A 23636-nucleotide genomic window follows, 5' to 3' on the forward strand; every position below is an offset into this window, starting at 1 on the left:
GTGGCCCAGGGACTGACTCACTGCGTTGACGGGCAACGCAGGATTCTCATCTCCCACTGTCCACAGGGTCTTCTGCAGGCTCCAGGGGGAGTCAAACAGAGCAGGGGGTAGAACCCTCCATCCAGCTCTTGCTGGACCACAACTCCCACCCTTCTTGACCACACTGGGTAGAGCAGATGCAAGTTGGAGTCCAACAACATGGGGCCCATTTAGAACCTCACTTACAGGGAGCTGGAATGAAAGCCAGTATCCCTTCGGTGGGCCTTATCTTCCCATACAGTACGGCTTTACAAGTGTTACACACAGCCACCACATTGCTGAATATCTAGCAAGTTTACCACAGCAGTCAATCTAATCCAGAATTTCCTATCATTACCAGCTCACAACCGTGTAGAGCACATCCAGACAGATACACCAAGAGGGTTTCCTCAACAGAGGGGTCTCTGCAGCAACGTACATGGGCAGCTGCCAGAAATAGGCAATAGGGAACTTTTTAAAATAATAAAAAACCGTGCAACTTCAGAATAATAGGTGGTTTTGTACCTCTGGATAGTCACCAGAACAACTTAAGACTTTAAGGTACTCAAAGTAACTAGGCCTTTGAAAGCTCTCTCTGTATTACAAGGTGTGTTACCCCAACTTTACCCCAAGATATGGAGTTCCTGGTCAAGTGGACAAGGAACCACACCAGGTCCAACATAAGGTAACACAGGACTACACTTTTTGTGTCAGATCCACCTAATCATAGCCCACCAGTACTAAGGCCTGCCAGGCATTCAACACGCTGCCACATTTTTGCAATCCTGGGCCAAACACAGCTAAATGAAAACCCTGCTGGGTTGTATTTAGCTTGCAGAGTCACAGGCCCAATTTTAGTGAATACAAGGAGCTACATGTGCTGTGATGTCAACACATCCCAGCTGACACCAGGTCTTTACAAACTGATAGTGCGGGAAAGAGCAGGAATGAGACCGGGGCATCAGTACAGAAAATACATTCTGCTTATATTGGCAACATGGATTGACACCAGCTGTTCCAGGAGCCAAGGGATAGCAGTAGGAGATGACTGTGGTTTTTTTTTTAAATAATTATAACAGTATTTAGTCATGTTACTCTTTTCCACCTATGTTTGGTCTAGTTGACTTCCTCAACAAAGGGCTATGGGCAAACCCCAACCCCAGAACAGGCTATGGATGCTCATGACCCTGAATCAACAGTGGGGAAGTCTGGGCCCAGTGAATTGTCTGGGAATAGCAGATGTTTCAGCAGTGCTGAGGCTGAGCAGGCATGATAAATCTGAATGAGAGGCCACCGGAAGCTCCCTGCAAAAGCAAGGTATGCATAAGCCATTGGTTTTTCCGAAAAGCTAATGAGACATCCAGGATCCCCACATTAATGAGTCAGACCTAAACTAGAATCAGTTACTTCCTCTACCAGGCAATGCAAGAGCCAGGCTGCTCAGGGCCAATGTTACACTATTTAGAGACACACCCATCCACAGCTTTTACTGCATGGAGTTTTTACCAGCGGAGCCACCACCAGTCAGTCCAAACCTAGATGGCTGGTAAACTATCCAAAAGGCTCCCTTTGCTGGGACCATAAATGCCAAGCATCCAAGCCAAGTCAAGCTGCCCAAGCATGGAAGCAGCTGAGAGTCACCACCCATTTCCAAGAAAAGGCTGCTCCTATTATAAGGTAAAGGGCAATTAAAAGTCATTTGCTTTCTTGTATTTCTGCCAAAACAGGAGACACTTGAACTTTTGCTTCAGGAGCTAGGGGTCCATGGCAAAGCAAGGAGAATATAAGGATCAGTGAACTGAATGCAATCTTTGCTTGGTACACATAATTCCAATGGGATATACCATGGTCTGGTTTACATACAGTGTTAAACCATGGTTTAAATTAGTTAAGGTTTGGTGTTGCATACAAAGCCAGCCCAGCACCTTAACTACAGTTAGCTATGATTTTGTTAGCAAAAATAAGCCATGGTTTGTTGCTGGCTGTTGGTTTACTCACCTTAACTATGGATTAGCATTCCATACAAGCCCAGTCAGTTCATTCGTTATAGTTTATGTATGAGCAGCTTCAGATCAATGAAGAGATAAGGAGGCTCTCCCACAAACTGGGTCCTTAAAAGTCTATCCTAGCTAAGGGCCCCGTCTGAAGCCATAGCTTCTTTCTGTGTTACTGTTCATCCCCAGCATGTGCCACTGTAGCAATATCCCAGACTACTATCAGACCCTCCAAGTGTCCCCATTTCGCCCCAGTTTCTGATTTGACCCCAGAATGTCCCACTTTTCCTTAGGATGTCCCTATTTCCGTAGGAGAAATGTTGGATGGTATGTACTAGGGCATCATTGTGACTGGAAGAGCTCAAGAGTCCATCAACTTCCTGACACCTTTCCTTAAGGCAGAATCTTTGCCCAGACTCTGCACTGACGCAAGATTTACCCCAAAATCAGAGCAGAAGGACAAAGGCTTCTTATTGCCTAAGGTGTCGGTTGTGGGTTCACGAGAGCGCAGATATTGGCTCAACCACATCCCACTTCCACTTCTTGGGCAATTTCCCCCCTCAATGTAATTCAAGTAATTCAAATTTGATGCGGCGGGTGGGGAGAAAAGAAGACAAACAATTGTTTGAGCTTGGAAAATGTGCGTGCGGCGCGTCAGGATCTCGCTCGACCGGCGATTCAAAAGGCATCTACAAGAACTGGCTCAGCGGAAGGCAAGCGCCAGGCCGCCCCTCCTCCCATTCCTAAATAGTTAACGGGCCTTTCCGAAGCGGAGCGCGCCGGGCTGGGCTGGGCCAGAGATGGAGGGAGGGAGGGCGCGCGGGGCGGAGGGCGGGGGGCGGGGGCTGCAGCAACGCGAACCGAGGCCGGGGCTGAAGGGGGCTTCCCCCCTTTTTTTGCAGACTCCAGACAAAAAGCCTGAAACCGGAGCCGCCTCCTGCAACCCTCCCCGCCACGCCCAGATGCAGCGTCCTCCCGCCCGCCCTACCCCTCCAGCCAGGCCTCTTCGCTTTCCGCCCCCCTCCCGCGACTCTCCCCAAAAGGCACCCCATGACTACAGAAATGGGACCCCCAACTCCGAGGCGGCCCCGATCCGCCACCAGCGGTCCTTCTCTCCCCCCCCCCGCCCAACCCCGCCACAAATCCCGCGAAGCTACGCACGCCCCCTTCGCGGGTGGGGCCAAGCGCGCCCCTCTCCTCTTCACCTGGGCCTCGCCATGTAGAGGAGAGCGGGGTGCCTTTCCAGCCCCCCCCCCCGCCGTAAGAGACAGACTTGGGTGCCCCGCATCCAAAGACCCCGCACTCCCCCACTTTGAGGATGCCCCCTTCAGGTCCCCTTTTCGCCCTCTCCGCCCCCCTCCCCTCTTTCGCTGGGACTTACCGATGGAGACCAGCTTGATGTTCTCTCTTTCCAGAAACTCCAGCGCCACCGAAACGTTCTCCAGCTGCATCTGGCGGAAAGTGGGGCGCGTGTTGTACTTGCGCCCCATCTTCTTCTGGCTCAGCACCTCGAGCAGCGCGATGAGGCGCAGCCCGTCCCCCAAGTCCGTCTGCAAGTTGGCGATGCGCTTGTTGACGCATTTCAGGTGCTCGTTGCACCAGCGCGTGAAGGTGTTCTGCTGGATCTTCTTCCAGGGCGCGTCCTCCGCCAGGTCCTTCTCGGTGGCCGGCATCTCGGCAGCGACCTCCCCCTGGATGCTGCTGCTGCTGTTGCTGCCGCTGCCTGCTCCTCCTCCGCCGCCGCCACCAACGCCTCCCGCTCCTGCGGCCTGATGGAGTCGCGCTTGAGAGCCGCTCATTATAACGGCTGGGCTCGGGGTGGGTGGGACCCCGGCGCTGGGTAGGTTGGGCCCGGGATTAAAGGCGCAGGATCCTGCAGAACGACAGAGGAGAGGGAGGCGATGAAGTTAGGCGCGGCCAAAGGCGCACGGCGAGGCGCACAGAAGAGCCAGACACACGCCCACCTCGGGGCAGCGGAGACTGGGCTCCAAGGAGGGCAAGGCGGCAGCCCCAGCCCCACAGAAGCGGCGAGCGCCTCCAAGCTGCGCGCACCTCCAGGGGCTGGTAGTCGGACGGGCGGGGCAGGAAGGAATCCCCAGACCCGAGGCTTCTGCAATCCTGTGCACGCTCACTTGGCGCGCAATCCCAATTGGGAGTGCGGGGGTGGAGTGGGATCTACTCTTGAGTAAGTTTATATATAGGCAACAGCTGCAAAAGTGCCGAGCCCTCTTAAAGGTGGGTCAGCGAGCTTAGGGAGGGGTCCTGCAAAAGGAGTGAAGCGGCGAAAAGGGCAAGCTATTCCTTGGCCACGGCAGCCCAAGGAAGCCTCCATGTGCAGAAGCAGTGTATCTGTGAGGAGGAAGGGCGAGGGCTTCCCGGAGGCTACTTTGGGAAGCGGTGGACGAGGCTCTAAACCTCTCGGGTCCCTCCAGCGGACCTCTCTTCTGGAGCCTATGGGCCTGGAATTGCAGGGTGCCGAGGCCTTTGCTTTTCGCGGGGCCCTTTGGCAAGGGATCACAAGGAAGGGGGGGCGTTACTTGGGAATTGCAGCCGCAGCCAGACCCGCTCGCTCATCCCACACCTTCGAAAGAAGGCGGGAGAGCAGCTGGGGAAAGAATGGGGGGCGCGCCTTCCGTGGGGCCTCCTTCTCTGCCCACCCCCCGTGCCCACCCCTTCCTTTTTAAAAGTGAGGATCTCGGGCACCAGGCGCGAAGATCCGGGGGATGCTGTGGTGGCAAGGCGGGAGGAAAGGTGCCCTCGCCCGGGAAGGCCCTGATCCCGGGTGTTCTCTGTCTCTCGCGCACACCCGGTCCCAGAGAAGGAAACGAGTCTTGCCCCAGGAGGGAGGCAGCTCTGAAGCGGGGGGATTCCGCGGTGAGCCAGCCCCCCTCCCCCAGCTGGAAGGCGCCGGAGAAATGCCCCCGGGCTAGGAAGCGCACGTCTCCCGAATTCCTGCGCCTGCCCCTCCTGCCGCCCCCGCCCCGGCCGGCCCTGCGCCTCTTTTGCCTCGACTGCGGCTCTGGCTGCCCTGGGGAGGGTGAGATCCAGGGTCTCTCTCTGTGTCTCCCTCCCTTCTCGCCCTCGACCCAGCACGGCGACGGGGCCGGTCTCGGCTTGTCATCTGCTTGCAGCTGCTCGCCCGCCCGCCCGCCCGCCTGCTTGCCTTCCCTCCGCTGCGCTCCCTCTCTGACACCTACACGGCTGAGCTGCTGCTCTAGGATCGCTCAGTCAGTAGAGCGAGAGATTCTTAACCTCAGGGCTTCTACAAGAAGCAACCTTCAAAATAAAATAAAAAATCAAAGATCCTTACCGTATAAATTATTAAAATACGTGGATATTTGTGCAGAAATGACTGCACAAACTTTATTTTAGTTCAATAAAGAAATAAAATTTTTGTTTAGAAAAAAAATCTCTGGGTTTGTGGGTGCCAGCCCCCCATGCAGCACAAAAGATTCCTGCATGGTTGGGGGTCAGACTAGTTGACCTTCGTGCTCCCTTCCTATTTTACAAGCCTCTTGGGGCCGGCCAGACAGAGGGAAGTGGCTTGGGGAGAGGTGTTCTGGAGCAGGTTTTATTCATGACCAAAGATTCCACTTCTCTGCTGAATGGTTTGTGTTGGGTCATCTGTGGTAGAGGCTAGAGTACCTCTGAACATGTGCAAAGTCCGCTCTCAGACTGATGTAGACACACACATTTGCACATCATACACATTCTAGGGTTAAGGGCCCTGTAATTTTTCAGAGAAAAGAGAAACCCTGGCAGCCTTGATTTGTAGAAAATGAACTAGACCCAACCAAAAACAGTCTCACGTGAAGCCACCAGTTGGACTATTGCGTGATTTGGCTCAGGTATTGTCTACTCTGGCTAGCTAAGGTCCCTTTGACTAGAGCTGCCAGGGACTGAACCTGGGCAAAGCATGTCCTGCTGAGCTGCTATCACCACCTGAAGTCATGCTTCTTGGTGTCGCCACATCACTGCCGCACTCTTCCCACTCCACCAACAGTGCTAAGAAGAGCCAAGGTGGTCCATTCTCAGCCTCCTCCTTGTTGAAACTGGGCCAGGTGTGTGTGTGTGTATGTGTGTGTGTGTGTGTGTGTTTTGCCATGGCCTTGTCAGTCTGTTCCAACTTGCTATGTCACTCCCATGTCACAAAGCTAAAGAGACGGGGAGAGACCTCAGGGAGGATATGTGCAGCTACAACCAGGGCCAGCCCTACTATTAGGCAGAGCGAGGCAGCTGATGCTGGGAGACGGCAAGGCCAGTGCCAGACTTCCAGGAGGCCCTTGGCACAGTGCCGTGGATGACGCTTCCTAACAAACACACAGCAGGTTCAAAAAACAAAAACAAACCACCTACTGCACTGACAGCAATTCTGCAGCCTGTGCATTTGTGGGTAAATTCTGATTGTGAGCAGCCACTGTGGAAGGGAGACAATGTTGACTCTCACTCAGAAGCAGCACCTCCACCCCCTGCGAAGATGGCCACCCAGAATTCCCATGAGGTCCGAGAGTGGCAGCACAGCCAGGCCACACGGGTGAGCACATGGCTTCCCAAAACAGAAGTCCTGGGAACTACACTTCCCATCACCCTTAACAAGCTACAGTTCCTGAAATAAAGTCACATGCATGTATCTTTGTGCACACTACAGTGTTTTTTGTTTTTATTTTTACAAGAGGGTAATGCCTGGGGGTCTGCAGCTGCAGAACAGCACTTCTCTGCTTAATAAGACTTCCTCAGGTCCCGTGCTCTTTTCCTATAAAAAGAGGTGCCAGAGGTCACCTTGTTCTCTTAGAATGGCAATGGCACCCACATGAGAGGTGCTGGAACTGAGTTCCAGCTGAGAAAAGCCCTGCTCAGGTCCAAGGTGGAGGGGTACCTTAACAGCGGGCTGAGTAACCTGCGGGCCTCCCAATGCTGTTGGACTCAAATTTCTATCATCCCCAGCCAGTAGGACAGTCAGAGGATGATGGGAGTTAAACATTGGAGAGCAGAGCATTGCTGTGCATGGAGGGAAACAGACAGGGTCTTGCTTGTGTATTAACAGCAGTCTTTGGGATGGACAGCTGGAGGACTTCATAAGAGTCCCTCGTGCCGGAGGAGCAGTGCAACACCTACAAGTGGGAAGTGTTTGTGGTTCTGCCCCAGCTCCCATCTCTGCCCTACTCATTCCCCCACATTGCTGTGGTTCAGCAAGCTGCAGTGGCCTAACGGCTTTGTCAAAGCAGCCCCAGCCCCACCCAGACTTCCTGAGACGGGTTTTGAAATTTCTCATTTTGTACCAGCTCCTGTGCACCCCTCCCTGGGACTTCCCCATCTTGCAGGGCTGGGGGAAGGTCGTGGGCAGATCAGACAAAGCACTGTGTGCAGTAAGGGGACCCCATTGCTAGGGAAGATTAGAGGAAGTGCTTAAACTCTATATATCTGGATGGGGGAGACATGAAAGCATCTGGCCCTGTAAACTGTGAAGAGATTCCTCTTCTAATTCCAGTTGCCTTGGAGGCTTCCTGGAGTGACTCAGTGACGGGGTGGTAGTGGCGAAGGAACACAGCACATGTTTGGTGCCACCAGTGGGGGCTGGTCAGTTAGGGCAAATGGGGCACAGCCTCCCTTGCACATCAGGTGTTGGTTCTGCCTGTCGTGGACTCTGGCTCCTTGCCTTCCTCCCTACCCTTCCCCTTGGGCCAGCACCGCATGGCACTCAGTATCATTTCCATCCCACAGGAACATGGCTCCCATAGCTCAGTGGTGCAGCACATGCTCTGCACACCCAAGGCCCTGGGTTCAATCCCCGACCTTCAGAAAAGGCTGGGAGAAGCGCCCTGCCTGCAACCCAAGAGAGCTGCTGCCAGCCAGTGTAGGCAGTCCTGTGTTAGATGGACCCATGGCCTGACTTTGTATCAAGCAGGTTCAGACGCTCGTTGTAGAACCAGTCCTGGCATTGGAACATCAACAGGCTCTGACAGGGAGAGGCCAGTTGGTTGAGCATGAGGGCAGGAGGTGCTGCCTGTGTCCATCGCCTTTCAGCCCATTTCCTGCCCTTGGAGTCGTGCAGCCTGATCTGTTTCTTCACCAGGGCTGGCGGCCTGCTTCAAATCATCTGCACTCTCACTGCAGTGGCCTCGGACAAGCCTATCTTTCTCAGCCTCAGCTTGCTCCCCCTAGGTCTGCAATATGCAATATTGGCCTGCCGTGCAGGGTTGTTATGAAAGCGCATGAAGACAAAGTGTGGGATGCTCTGAATGACGGGAGCACTATAAGTGTTCCTGTCCCCTCCATTTTTCTCCCCAGCTGAAGCAGGAGTGGGGATGGGACTAGCTAGGGATGGGAAAGGATACATGGGTGCCCCCTGCTGGCCTAGCCAGGAATTGGCATTCTGCACTTCTGTGTGTCTCTCTCTGAGAGCTTGGTCCCTTTTAAGAATCAGGACTGAGGGTTAAATTCCTCACACACAGCTTCTTTGCAGATAAAAATGCCCAGAAGTCAGCATTTAACATTAAATTTGACAGGCCTCACGTCTGTCTGGAAGGCATTATCCATGTAAATAACAGCATCTACATAGCACATTTCAAGTGTTCAGAGCATATTACACAATGCATTTTCATTAAGTGAGTCTTATAACCAGCGTTAGTCAGGGACGCGGGTGGCGCTGTGGGCTAAAGCCTCAGCGCCTAGGGCTTGCCGATCGAAAGGTCGGCGGTTCGAATCCCCGCGGCGGGGTGCGCTCCCGCTGCTCGGTCCCAACGCCTGCCAACCTAGCAGTTCGAAAGCACCCCCGGGGGCAAGTAGATAAATAGGTACCGCTTACCAGCGGGAAGGTAAACGGCGTTCCGTGTGCGGCTCTGGCTCGCCAGAGCAGCGTTGTCACGCTGGCCACGTGACCCGGAAGTGTCTTCGGACAGCGCTGGCCCCCGGCCAATAGATGTGAGATGGGCGCACAAACCCCAGAGTCTGTCAAGACTGGCCCGTTCGGGCAGGGGTACCTTTACCTTTACCTTTATAACCAGCGTGGTGGTGTGGTTAGAGTGTGTGTGTGTGGGGGGGAAGAGTTCAAATCACCACTCAGCTATGAAGCTCACAGGGTGACCTGGGGCCTCTCACTCATTCTTAGCATTTTCTCCCTCACAGGGTTATTGCGAGAATAAAATGGCAAGGAGAACTATGTCTGCCATCTTGAGCCCCTGGAGGAAAGGTGGAATATCAATTTAATGTATAAATAGATAAAGTAATAATAAACAATATCTCTAGAAGGAAAGCCAGTATCACCTCCCCTATATTTCAAGTTGTGCATATGCAACACTAAGAGTTTATTAGCTTGCCTAGGCTATGAAGTCAGCTGTGGGGATTTATAAGCAAATTATACACTTTGTGTTTAAAACAGACATCAACATACTGTTAGTTGCTTACAGTAAAAGGCCAGCCATGCTTACTCAAAAGTAACCCCTACTGATTCAATGGGGCTTACTGTCCCAGGTAAGTGGCATTAGGATTGCAGCCATAGTCAAATTACTGGTGGCACATACCACAGCATACAACTAATTAATGTTATGCTTGCTTCTTCTTTTTCAGCTAAGTATTTGCACATGCACACACATTTTCAGATTTTCAGTCCTGGGGGCAGATGTGTGGAGAACCTCATTTTGCAATTATTGATGTCACTAGGAACCATTCAATACCACCCTCTGATAGTCATACAAAACAGAAGTCTACTAAGAAAGTTGCACTCCTGGTGAAGAGTAGTTTTCAGATTTTAGTAGGCACTTCTTCAAGCACTGTAACCCCTTTGGAAATCTAATTTGTCAGTTAAGGCAGGAGTGGAGGAAGAGGAAATAAATGTGTATCAGGCACAGTCAGTAAGGTTAAAGTGGCTTGCATGTGTCTGAAATGTATGGCTGCTGTTCATGCACACATATCATGGGAACAGATTTTCCCCCAATGCATGCAGATTGAAGTGGAGAAAAACCACAAGAGTTTAAATGAACAAATGCACATGCAGCACTTTTAGCTATGAGCAGTATGCAATTATTTAAACAAATGTTGTCCTTGCAACATGAAAACAGTGATCAGAAAAAGATTGGGATCCCATACTGTGTGTTCATGGTTGGAAAGCCTCACCATTTAAACAAATGTGCACCACTCACAATGGAAACTGCCATGCATTGGTATTGGAGGGAATTAATTCTTTTCATGCACACAATCATTCATATCCATATTCTGGGTATGCAGACTGTATATGGGACTGTGTGTGTGAATTTTATCTGTAAGTTGCTATAGCGGGTGGTTGTTTGTGTGCTGTGTATACATGTGCAAGTACATACGCTAAAGTTCTCAGAATGATTCTCAGTAATACCCCCAGTCATGGTGAGCAGGTCGGTGCCTTTTCTGTTGGTGTTGGGTGGCTGGGAGAGACAGTTCTATCAGGGCATTTTTGGCATCAGCCACTTAGAGGCTTGCAAAGCAGTTTCATTTACCAGCAAAGTGTCTGTTGTTGTGGCAAATGGAGGGATGGGGCAAGTGCTGGTGCACATCTCTGGTCATGGCACCCTGAAGGATCTCTATCTTTGCCCCCCTTAATGCCACAATGCAGTGCTTCACTTGCTCTTATTAGCATCTGGGTAGAAAGTAACAGTGTACACTCAGGGATGCCACTGCGTTAGAGGCTAAACCTGCTCCCTCCTACCCACACCCAGAATAACTCACCTGAAGCAGGTGAGTTCCCTTCTCATCTATGTCCCATATTGCCACCTATTTACTTAGTCCCATTGAGGTCCCATAGAAGCCTTTGAGAATCAAGACTGTGCTTATTTACATAGCCCAGCTCCTTCTCCAGTACAAATCCCTCCTCCATCTACAGTTCATTTTTGGGGGGTCTTGGGACTGGCTTTCATAAGGAAATAAAATCTTAAATTCCTGAAATCCTGTTCTATCCTGGAGTCCCAGAGCAAGTAAGAATATGTTAGTGAAGAACAGATCGGGAGGTAAGTAGATATGAACAGAAACATTCATTCACCAAACACTCTCAGAACTTGGTAGCAACAGGAAACATATTCTCCAAATTGGCTTTTAGTCACCACTGGCTTCTTACAGGCCAGTCCGTGGGCCACCCCAAGGATTTTGGTGCTTGACATGACAACACTTCTACCTCCCCATCCTACCAATCAACATGAGGCACAGTCCTCCAGAAAGCCTCCCTACATCAGGCCCCACTGAAGTGAACAGGGGTACCTGTGTGCAGTTTGCTGTCTGTCTTCCACACCACTCCCCAGCCCCATAAGAGCACCCCAAATTCACCATTAAGTCTGCAGTCCCACCTAAGCTCAGGCTTCTGCAGTCGTCATGAGCACACTCAACACCTGGTGTGCCATCACAGATGTTTTCAAAAAGGGAAAGTTGATTCTTTAACATGCTTACAGATGATGACCGGCGGTTTGTTTGCTGAGTGATGTACCGTATTTAGAAATCAACACAAGTGTTGCTGATGATTTAGTATTGACTTTACAGGAGCCAGAACCTAGTACTAAAAGGGTATTGGAACTGATTCAAGAATTTGGACAGGTTGCAGGTTTCAAGTTGAATAAGATGAAAACCAAGGTTCTAGAGAAAAATTTAACTATGAATGAGAGAGAGAATTTTCAGGAGGAGACAGGACTAACATTGGTTAAAAAAGTGAAATACTTAGGGGTTAACATGACTGCTAAAAATGTGAACTTATTCAAGGATAATTATGAAAAATGTTGGACTGAAGTGAAAAAGCATTTAGAAGTATGGACAAATTTGAAGTTATCATTGTTAGGCCGAATTGCTGTGATAAAAATGAATGTGTTGCCAAGGATGTTATTTTTGTTCCAAACATTGCAAATTTTGGATAAGATGGATTGTTTCAAGAAGTGGCAGAAGGATATTTCTAGATTTGTTTGGCAGGGCAAGAAGCCTCAAATAAAATTTAAGATATTAACGGATGCTAAAGAAAGAGGTGGATTTGCCCTGCCAGACCTTAAACTTTATTATGAATCAGCTGCTTTTTGCTGGCTGAGAGAATGGCTGCTTCTTGAAAATACTGAAGTGTTGGATTTAGAAGGTTTTAACAATGTATTTGGTTGGCATGCATATTTGTGGTACGATAAGGTAAAAGTACATAAAGCATTTAAAAATCATATTGTTAGAAAAGCATTGTTTAATGTTTGGATAAGGAGACCTGTTAGAAAATAAAACCCCGAGATGGCTGTCACCAATGGAAGCAAAGGCTCAGAAAAAACTCAGTATGGAGGCCAAATGGCCGAAGTATTGGGAAATTCTGGAGCAAGAGGAAGATAGACTAAAACTGCAGAGCTTTGAAAAATTAAAAAAACAGAGTGCGAGACTGGCTCCATTATTATCAAATAATGGAGGCATATAATTTGGACAAAAAAATAGGCTTCCAGGTGGAAAAATCAAAATTGGAAACAGAATTGTTAGACCCCAAAGTTAAGAATTTGTCAAGAATGTATAACTTGCTGTTGAAATGGAATACTCAGGATGAAACGGTAAAATCTGCTATGATCAAATGGGCACAAGATGTTGGACATAATATTATGATGGCTGACTGGGAATAGTTATGGACCACAGGTATGAGGTTTATGGCATGTAATGCCTTAAGAGAGAATCTAATGAAAATGATCTATAGGTGGTACATGACACCAGTCAAGCTTGCAAAAATCTACCATTTGCCTGATAACAAATGTTGGAAATGTAAGGAGACTGAAGGTACATTCTTTCACCTTTGGTGGATGTGCCCAAGGATTCAGACATTCTGGGAGATGATATATAATGAAATGAAAAAGGTATTTAAATATACATTCCTTGGCAGATGAAGGTGATAGACTATATGGGACTGGCTGAAATGACTGGCAGAATCCGTGATCAGGGGAAAGAGACGGTGGAAGAAGATTGAAAGAAATTTAAAGTTTATCTTAAGAAACATTGCAAAATTAATGAGTGCTAAAATGTCGTGGTTTTAAGGGGGAAAAAAGGAGACTACAGCTGTAAAAGATTAAGTAAAAGAAAAGAATAAGGGAAAAATTGATAAAACCAAGTGTTAGGATTTGCTGAAATAATTTTGGAAATTGGGATGCAGAAAGGGGAGGTATGGGGAAGTCAGCGAAGCAAGGTTTAAGAAAAAGCGATATGAAATTATACATGTTTGTTTGTTTGTATTGTGTATTGTTTGTGTTTTTAAAAACTGTGAAAAACCAATAATTTTTTTATAAAAAAATAAAAAATAAATATACATTCCTTAAGAAACCAGAGGCCTTTCTCCTGGGCATGGTCGGCCCATTGGTGTTAAAGAAGGATAGAATTTTCTTTATGCATGCAACAACAGCAGCAAGAATACTCGTTGCGAAATATTGGAAGACACAAAATTTACCCACCAGGGAAGAATGGCAGGTGAAGTTGATGGACTACATGGAACTGGCGGAAATGGCTGGCAGAATCCGAGACCAGGGGGAAGAGTCGGTGGAAGAAGACTGGAAAAAGTTTAAAGACTATTTACAGAAATACTGTAAAATTATTGAATGTTAGAAAAATGTTGGAATCAAGTTATATGGCTTTAGCAGAAATCTTACAAGGAATTAAGTATAAATAGATTAATAGAGCTTTAAAGGGAAAAATATGGTTAGAATGTGTTAAGACAATTATAGGATAGAAAACAGAGGAAGATGGAAAGGAATTGCTGAAACAATTAACAGAAGTGGAATACAAAAAGGGAGGTGTGAGGAGGTCGAGGAAATAAGGGAAAGAAAGATAAGATGTTGAAATTGGATTGTGTTTTAAATGGTTTTTGTTTTGTTTTGTTTTGATTGTTTCTTTTTTGTATTGTATGTTTTTTCTTTTTGGGTGTTTTGTAGTGTTGTGTTTAATTTGTTGGAAAACTAATAAATATTATTTTTTAAAAAATAGAAATCAACACAAGCGAGGCTTTTCCCACTGGCAACTGGTGCCAAAGGGTTCACGTAACTGGACCCTGAAATATGCTCATGCTAGGGCTCTGGCATACCTCCAAGCAGTGGCATAGCGTGGGGGGTGCAGGGGGGGCCGGCCGCACCGGGCGCAACATCTGGGGGTTAGGGTTAGGGTGCGCAAATCCACGGGTTAGGGGGCGCAAATCCATGGGCTAGGGGGCGCAAATTACTTGCCTTGCCCCGGGTGCTGACAACCCACGCTACGCCACTGCCTCCAAGGGAAGGCAGCTCCAGACTGTGATTCAGCCGCCGCCTTTGGCCAGCCAGGGGGCATCTTGCTGCCCTAAGCAGCTGTGCCCCCCCCCGCACAATCTGAGAGATGCACTCCAGCCACAGAGATAACACTCAGGCTCAGCCATGGGCATAGCCAGGATTTCTTTTTTTGGGGGGGGGAGCCAAAGTTGTTGAACATTTTTAGGAGATTGCCCCCCCCAGTTGTTGAGCTTTCTTTGGAAAATCATGGGTAAATATACCCCCAAAGAGAAAGCATTACAGGGGGCAGGCTTCTGCTGGGAGAGGGGCAGAAACTCAGTTAACACAGTACTTTCAATGCTTCTCCATAATTTTGTGGATCTGGGGGGGGGACTGCCCCTTGGCTATGCCAATGGGCTCATCCCTTGAAGGTATCTGCACATGTTTCATGGGTTGATCTCTAGCACCCGCCACAACATTGCAAGGGGTGTGTGTGTGTCTTTGTGCCCTCTTGGATCGCACACACTGCCTCTTTGGAACCCTTAAAAGTAGTGCAAGAGATTGGGTTCCTTGTGGAGCTGAGATGACCATAGGACACCCACATTTGGTACAGGATGCTAATTTTTAATGCATTGCTCTTGGCCGATTATGGAAGAGACTTGACTACGTGGTTTCAAGAGCTCATTGAGCTTCCAAGGCACTCATGCAAATACAAGCTGGGCAAACACACACACACACACACACACACACACCAGCAAGAAGAGGAACCAAAGACACTTCTGTAAAGGATTTCTTTTTTTGGGGGGGGGAGCCAAAGTTGTTGAACATTTTTAGGAGATTGCCCCCCCCCCCAGTTGTTGAGCTTTCTTTGGAAAATCATGGGTAAATATACCCCCAAAGAGAAAGCATTACAGGGGGCAGGCTTCTGCTGGGAGAGGGGCAGAAACTCAGTTAACACAGTACTTTCAATGCTTCTCCATAATTTTGTGGATCTGGGGGGGGGACTGCCCCTTGGCTATGCCAATGGGCTCATCCCTTGAAGGTATCTGCACATGTTTCATGGGTTGATCTCTAGCACCCGCCACAACATTGCAAGGGGTGTGTGTGTGTCTTTGTGCCCTCTTGGATCGCACACACTGCCTCTTTGGAACCCTTAAAAGTAGTGCAAGAGATTGGGTTCCTTGTGGAGCTGAGATGACCATAGGACACCCACATTTGGTACAGGATGCTAATTTTTAATGCATTGCTCTTGGCCGATTATGGAAGAGACTTGACTACGTGGTTTCAAGAGCTCATTGAGCTTCCAAGGCACTCATGCAAATACAAGCTGGGCAAACACACACACACACACACACACACACACACACACACACACACACACCAGCAAGAAGAGGAACCAAAGACACTTCTGTAAAGTATATTATGGATCCTACCCCACCCAAGCAGCCACTACTCATCAGTCCTGATTTATAGAGCTTCTTTGGTGAGCACTCATTTTGAGAAATCATTTTCCTTGTGGTGCAGAAAATAAACTTTAAGGAATGCCTTTCATCTCCCTTCCACCTTATGGCAATCCACGGAGCAGGTAAGTCCCTCTATGGCATGGGTAGGCAAACTAAGGCCCGGGGGCCGGATCCAGCCCAATCGCCTTCTCAATCTGGCCTGCGGACGGTCCGGGAATCAGCGTATTTTTACATGAGTAGAATGTGTGCTTTTATTTAAAATGCATCTCTGGGTTATTTGTGGGGCATAGGAATTTGTTCATATTCCCCCCCCTTCAAAATATAGTCTGGCCCCCCACAAGGTCTGAGGGACAGTGGACCGGCCCCCTGTTGAAAAAGTTTGCTGACCCCTGCTCTATGGAGAAGGCTTGGCAGGGTGGGGTGGGGGGTGCTTAGTAAAAGAGATGCATGCAGTTCCGAGGTTCTATCGATAGGTGGCCCTCTTGACTCCCTTCCCAGCTCCCCCCTCCCCCCTCTTTCCCCCACTGCTGCTCCTCCTTCAAGCAACACAGAAGAACTCCCAGCCTAGGGACCTGGCTTCATATTTTCCCCTTATTTGGAGACTTTCATTTCTTTGGGTTTTTAAAATAACCAGCCAGACCCTCCCCAGGGCCCTGGGGGAAAGGGATATTGCAGTGGGCTGCGAATCAGGGCAGAAGGGTGTCAGTCAGCTGAGGAAGGAGCACTGGGGATGGGGGGGTGCAAGAAGGCTATGGCTTGGTTGGGGTGGGGGCAGTGCGGGTGTGTAGCAGAGCAAGGGGGAGCCCAAGCTGTAAGAAATTAAGGCTGAAGCAAGGGTGGTGGTCCAAGTTCTTGGAGCTGGTGTTCGAAAAAACAACAACTCCTTTTACTCTGCATGACCTAATCTGGAATAAGAGTCATCCCACCCCCACCCCACCCCACTTCTGCTCTCCTCACCAGGCTTAGGAATCCCCACTTTCCTCATGAACATGCTTTGAAAGCGTGAGAAAGCGACGGTCTGTCCCTGTCATCCCCCCGCCCCCAAATATTTAATAACCCCAATTGTGTGTGAAGCAGCGTAGTTCAGGGGAGCTCTGGGCTAATTGAAGGATGCAGCACTGGGAATATTCATTGCCTTCCTATCCCATCTTTCCTCCAATAAGCTATTTTATCACCACCACAACCCTACAAGGCTGAGCGGCAGGGACTGGCTCAAAGTCACCCGATGAGCTTCAGGGCTGATTGGGAGTGTGCATGTTTTGAGTCCTGGTCTCCTAGGTTCTAGTCTGACACTCTAACCACTACACTGCATGGCAATCAAAGGTTGGGGATGTCCCACCTGTTTGCTCATTTTTCCTGACACCGGTGAGACCAAAAGCCCATTCACACAACCGCTGATGGCCATGACGGCCATGCTTCTTTTAGTGCCTCCAGCACAGACTTTCTCCCACACGGCTGCAAGCTCTGGGCTGCCTGTGTAAAAGCTGGCCATTTCCCACCTGTCGCCCAGCCACCAGGGGCTCGGCCAGCTTTCTGAGCAGTTGCGATGGCATGCCAAAAGCGGGCGCAGGCTCAGCTTAGCTACACAGCAAGAGCTGCCTTTCACTCAGCCAGTTCAGCCTAGGGCAGCGTGGCAGGAAAAGTGGGCCTGTCATGAGGTAATCTGAGCCAGCTGCCTCAGGTGGCTTGTGAGGGGGACAGTCCATTAAACAGCAGCAACATGTCAACGTTTGTTCTTATGCTTGCATTTACCTGGTGAGTTCTGTTTGGCGTTCCTGCCCTCAGGCACCAAAATGCCTCAGGCTCTCTCTGCCAGAGGGGCAGCCCCCAGAGCGAGGCAGTAGGTTTGGGATGCCATGAAGGACAGCAAAGCAAACCACACTCCTGGTCTGCTCCTGTTCATTTCGGTGAGGCTCATGCAATATAACCTCCAGGAGGATGTTTGTGGCCGTTCCCAGAGGCATCTGGCTGGCCACTTCAGAAACAGGATTTGGGCCTAGAAGGGCCTTTGGCTTGATCCAGCAGCCAGGGTCTTCTTAGCCTCTTATGGATTGTGCCCTGTGTTAATAGTGGGTGTCAGGGTAGGGTATGTGAACTTTCTGCCTCAGGCCTGCAAAAAAGTAAGGGGTTCTAGTACTTCCCCAAGAGATTTTGGCAGCCCCCAACTTCCATATTAGTACCTTTTTGTTTGCACTTTCCTTAGGGTGGCCTACATGGCTTCCCCTTTCTTTTTACCCTCACAACAACCCTGTGTGGATAAGCTGAGAGGCAGTGGATCATCTAGTAAGCTGAGTGAGGCATTGACCCTGGGGCTCCTTGGCTCTCGCTTGACATACTAACCAAGACAGAGTGGCTCTTCCTCTCTGCCCCTCTCTCTTCTCCATGCACATAGATGGAGCTATGGGACAGGAAGGCTTCAAAGCTGTGGCGACGCACCTTGAGGACATCACTAGGGATTCTGTGCAAGTGAGACTGCAGTTGCCAAAAGACATGCGGGGTATTCCTTTTTCTTATTTTTTTAATGTATTCAGCGATGCTTTAACATGTCACAAAGCAAACCGGCATTGAGGACATGTCTTTTCGTCCTTCCTCCTTCCCAGGACTTTCCTAGGGCAGCGTAATTCAGAACACATCATATGTCCTAGAAGGAATCTTAAAAGTAAAGGGACCCCTGACCATTAGGTCCAGTCGTGGACGACTCTGGGGTTGCGGCGCTTATCTCGCTTCACTGGCTGAGGGAGCCGGCATACAGCTTCCAGGTCATCTGGCCAGCATGACTAAACCGCTTCTGGCGAACCAGAGCAGTGCATGGAAATGCTGTTTACCTTCCCGCCAGAGAGGTGCCTATTTATCTACATGCACTTCATGCTTTTGAACTGCTAGGTTGGCAGGAGCAGGGACCGGGCAACAGGAGCTCACCCTGTCACGGGGATTCGAATCACCGACCTTCTGATTGGCAAGCCCTAGGCTCTGTGGTTTAACCCACAGCAGCACCTGCATCCCTAAAAGGGATCTTAGGGACATCCTTATAGCATTTGGGATTGGCATAGGAAGGATGGGCCACTTGGTCTAGAACAGAGTCCTAGGTTTTTACATTCTCATCCCTTGCGCCCATCCCCACCACCAACCCTGCCTATATTATTCCACCTGCCCAATCTCACCCCCTCTTTCTGATGCAATATACTTTTGGAATGTACACACCAAATGATACTCATTCTTTCCAGGGTAATCTGCAATAACAATACTTGTACTATATTCACAATTCTAAAGCACATCAGAACCCCTTGACTGGCTCACACAAGCTTTTATGCCAGCCTTCACTCACCTGCCCCCCCCCAGTTGCTTTGGACTGCAATTTCCATCAGCCCTGCTACCTGGAGCCGAAGGGAGTTGTAGTTCAAGACATCTGGAGCGCCCCAGGTGTCCAATGGCTGTTTTGTGGATTCATTAGCTGAAATTATATCACCCCCTCCAGGTTGCATAGCCATGATTTGTAATGTGGTTTCTACCATTAATTGTGCATTTTAAGAAGGAGGAAAGTCCTTCTTTAATTGTGAACATATAGGAATAGTTAATGACTTTTCAGGGACTTCTAATAATGCAATCCTATACTTGTCTAATCATCAGACAAGTTTAATGAGGCTTATTTCCATGTAAATCAATATAGGATTGCAGACTGCTTGACTGCAATCCTAATCCCATTTACCTGGGAGTAAGTCCCAATGAGTACAGAAGGTTTTAATTCCAAGTAGACATGGTTACTGTAAGGCTGTTATCCTATGGTATGCCCAGGAATAATCCTAATAGAATAAAGTGGGATTTATTTCTGCATAAACGGCATAAGGTCATGCTGGTTTTTGCCTTACATTATCTTGAGCAAGCGCCTGTGAGTATGCGCTGAGAACTAGGGGCGGGGCTGTACTCTTTAATTACCACAATTGTATTGACACATGGGTGGTGAACAAGGATTAAGTGAGACTGCATTCATACGATAGGCACAAAATCACACCCTTACGACTTTTTGTTAATTCATCCAGAATAAATATCACCTTCTCCTGATTAAATGCTTACAGTCACTAATGGCCATTAGAATTGCCACTTGACTCCTGAAATAATATATTTAATTATAATAACATTTAAACTATGTATGGAGGTTATTGTTTTTGTTTGTTACTATGTTATGTATTTTTGTGCTTTGATACTGCAAACCACCCTGTGACCCTTGGATGGAGGGTGGTGTAGAAATTCAATAAGTTAAATAAAATATGCATTAAAATTGTTGGTGGGGAAAATAATTTTCACGTTTGCCAGTGTGGTGGAGTGTGTTAGCCTTAGAGCTCAACAATTTGGGTTCCAATCCCCACTGAGCCAGAGAGCTCGCTGTGTAGCTATGCGCTTCTGCATTTCAGATTAATCTGCTTTGCAGGGCTGTTACGAGGATAGGATGGGATAACACCATGTGCACCACCATGAACTTGCTAGGGAAAGGATAAATAATATAATACTGTACAATGTATTACATTACAATTCCAAGCAATGTAATACAGCTTCCAGGATGGTGAAGATGACAAGATGTTTAAAACGATGCTCAGGGGTAGCTAATTTGCTCTAAAGTGTATTCTTCTCCCTTGTTCTCACCGGCCACACCCAGTTGTGGCTGACACTCAGTGGTGTCAGAAACCAACCTGGGGCACAATCACGAGCCCATAATTGCACATTCCCCATCACACAGGAAAAAAAAGTGACCAGAAACTTCTGCATTTTGCAGAACCATCAGCCTCGAAGGCACACACCCAGAAATTGCTTAGACCAGATGACACACTTTTGTATTCCGAATCAGATGTGGTTAAAGAGGTGCTAAGATGTGGGGCTTCTCCTCCCTGAGAAGCAGCCTCACTGTGAAACGATGCACTGCAGCCCCCTAAGGTGGATTTGGGGGTGGTCCCCTTAAGGACAGCAGAGTGAGAGCCAGCAAAGTTCCCACCCGCGGAGGACAAAATCCGCGGGGAAATTCTCCTGCCCCCACCTCACTAAAATAGGCAGGGGAGCCACCACTTCGACAGTCTGCAGGGCTTCCGAGAAGACTGTGCCCATTGGCGTAGTCTGGATTTACTTTAGGAGGGGCAGGATTCATGTTAGGGGGCGCAGAACCGAGTAATATGCGATGCCATGACTGTGCCCCATGTTATCTAGTGGGGGCACTTTGAGGGTGGCGCACGGAACCTGCGCGGGTCTGTTTCGATTTCCTGCTTAACAAGAGACTTCCCGACTTTCCCCAGTGCTAGTTATCTTCTGATCTACTAATCAAAGGCAAAAAGATTTTGGTGGCTCTGGCTGTGCTGCAAGAACCACAGGCTCACAAGCTCCAGACTCGTCCTCCCAGCCCGCCTGCCGAAACCTACACAGATGCAACCCAGGCTGGCAGCAAGTTGAACTGAAAAGGCTGTTGGGTTTAACCAGGGCGTGCAGGTAAAGTCACCTGAATAAAGCGATTGCGTCCATCGCCCGGCCGAGCAGGGTGCGGGGGAATGGGCGGGTTGCCGCGTTTCTGCACTGAGCAGGAGTTCACGCGGGTGGCCACTTATCTCGTGTCTGTTGTACCTGATGCGTGATGCACAGATCTCTTGCCCCTGGCCGGATGATGCCCAGGAATCAGCTAAGCAAATGGTTCTACTGGAAGGGGAGTGGGGAGGTTCCGTGCCGCTGGTCCACCCAGGACCTTGCCCTCCACATCTCCCTCTCGGTCACGCGAAGAGGCCCCCTGTTGCCCACCCAGGGGGCGATGGAGGGTGGGACCCGGGCCCAGGAGGGGGCGCTGCGAGGGGAGGAAGGCCCGAGACCCCGCTCGCCCTCCGCTCTTCTGCTTAGCAGCGGACCCCTTTCTTCTCTGGACACTCCCGCTCCCCTGCTCCCTCTTCCGCGCAGCTCCCGCATCCCGACGTGCCGTGCACGCGGGTCCCTCCGCCGCGTGTCCTCCTGGCTCCCCGCCTCGGCTCTTCTCTGCTTAGGCATCCCGGCTCTCGTGCTCCCCGCCGACGTCTCTTTCCTCGTTGCGCTTCCCGGCCTCCCTCCTCCATCCCCAGCCTGACTTCCCTCCCTTTCCCCGCCTGGTCCACCTTCCGCCTTCCTCCTTCCCGGCGCCTCCTTCGTTCCCCCGCCCGTCCAGCCCCGGCGGCGCCCGCTCCCTCTGGCCCATCTCACCTCTCCGGACCGGCGGGCGGGCGGGCGGGCAGGGCTGGGGCTGGTGCTCCTGCCTGCCTGGGACGGGACGGGGCGGTGCGTGCGTCTCGGGCCGGAGCTGGGCTCGGAATGGCCGGGCGGCGGGCGGCGGCGGGGAGGACACCGGGCGGGCGGGCGGCTCAGCAAGCCTTAATTGGTAAAGAGCAGAGTCGACGGGAGGAAGGAGGGACGGGGGGAGGCCGGTGGCAGCAGATGGGGGGAGCAGCAGGAGGAGGAGGGACCCAGGCGCCGCCCCCGGGGGGAGCGCAGAGCGACGTCCACCTCGGGGTACAAGGGTTGCCCCTCTAGAGGGCGCCCCACGGGGAGCGCGCCGGTCCTTGGCCCTTTGCCCTCCACTGCAAGCGGGGCGTGGGAAGCTCAGCCACGGAAGGGGCATCCCCCTCCTTCCACTAGGGGGCATCAGCCGCCATGTGGGGAAGGGGACTGGCGAGCGGAGGGCTCAAGCAAGGCAAAGCGGGCTTTGGACATTGTTGAAGGGTGGTAGGGGGCACAACAGACAGATCTGCCCCACTCCCCAGGGGCACAATTCACAGAGCTGCCGTCCTGCACAAGCCTCCTGGAAGTTACCCTGTGGACACAGGAAGAGCCTCCTTGTGGCAATTGGCAGAGGGCCAATAGGACTTGCCTCCTCAAGCCCCAAAATGACCCCCCACCTCTAGGCCACCTCCCTCACCCCAAATGCCAGGCAGACCACCACAAGCCCCCTTAACCCCCATGGCCATGCCCACATTGACCCAGGGATCTTTCCGCTTAGTCATGGTGCCACTCTGTGCCCCATCACTATGGGCTGGGCATGAATCATGGGCACAGAAGGGGAAGGAAGAGGGTCAGCTCGTGAGGGACGTGGGGCATGGGGGTAGGGAACAGAGACAGAGGGGGCAGGAAGTGTCAGGAAGTGAGGCATGGCAGGCCTGGGTGTTGAGGGTGATAAGCTGCTGCTGCAAATGGCCGCAGTCAGGATGGCTGAGTGGCTGGCATGGCTGATAAAAGACTTGAGAGAGAGAGAATGACAAGGGTTATAACAGGCATGGCCAAACTTGGCCCTCCAGACGTTTTGGGACTACAGCTCCCATCATCCCTAGCTATTAGGACCAGCGGTCAGGGATGATGGAAATTGTAGTCCCAAAACATCTGGAGGGCCAAGTTTAGCCATGCCTGGGTTATAAGAATACATACTTATTTGTAGTAGATGACATACAAAGAACCCAGAACTATGTCTAAAAATCGGCAAACCTATCAACTTAAAAAATGGCACATGATTTGTTATCCACTTGAGTGAGTTGGATGTATGTCTACAGCTGAGCAAGCCTATACGCATTGGAGTTCCTATGCGATGTGTTTGCCTGCTCCATGGCATGTCTGTGTAGGTGTTTATGCGGGCACTTGTGTGGTGCAGCTTGTGTGCATGCACATGTGTGTCCGCAGCACAGATGCATGCTTTAGGCTTGCACAATATGGAACATGGAACCCTGAGCTGCACACTCAGTGTGGGGCAGAGAGAGGTGATCTTCCAAATCTATTTCTTGAAGACAGAGCACATGAGAAAAGCAAGTGGGCTGCTGGATCCCATATTGAGGGGAGATCCGGAAATTGTTAAACCAGAAAACTGTGCAGCCAGGACCAGCCATTTTGGTGTCTAAAATGCAAATGGTCCCACTTCCTCTCCATTGATTAATATGGGAAGTGTTGGGGTAGTGCCCATCTCAGTGGCAGAATGATGCGGAAGGTCCCAC

General features: G+C 50.2%; 1 protein-coding gene across 4 annotated transcripts in view; it reads right to left on the reverse strand.

Moving 5' to 3' along the window:
- Window positions 1–22294, reverse strand: part of FLNA (filamin A) — an 85924-nt gene extending 63630 nt beyond the window's left edge. For all 4 annotated transcript variants that reach the window (XM_082205695.1, XM_082205693.1, XM_082205694.1 and 1 more), the window contains exons 1-2: window positions 21865–22294; window positions 3394–3885 (exon numbers count right to left, since the gene is read on the reverse strand). In XM_082205695.1, coding sequence (XP_082061821.1) covers window positions 3394–3885; window positions 21865–22279 — 907 coding nt within the window. In that variant the 5' untranslated portion in view covers window positions 22280–22294. The remainder of the gene's footprint in view (window positions 1–3393; window positions 3886–21864) is intronic.
- Between the last annotated feature and the right edge of the window lie 1342 nt (window positions 22295–23636).

This window comes from Podarcis vaucheri, assembly GCF_965113315.1.
Source record: "Podarcis vaucheri genome assembly, chromosome: 17".
Lineage (NCBI taxonomy): Eukaryota > Metazoa > Chordata > Lepidosauria > Squamata > Lacertidae > Podarcis > Podarcis vaucheri.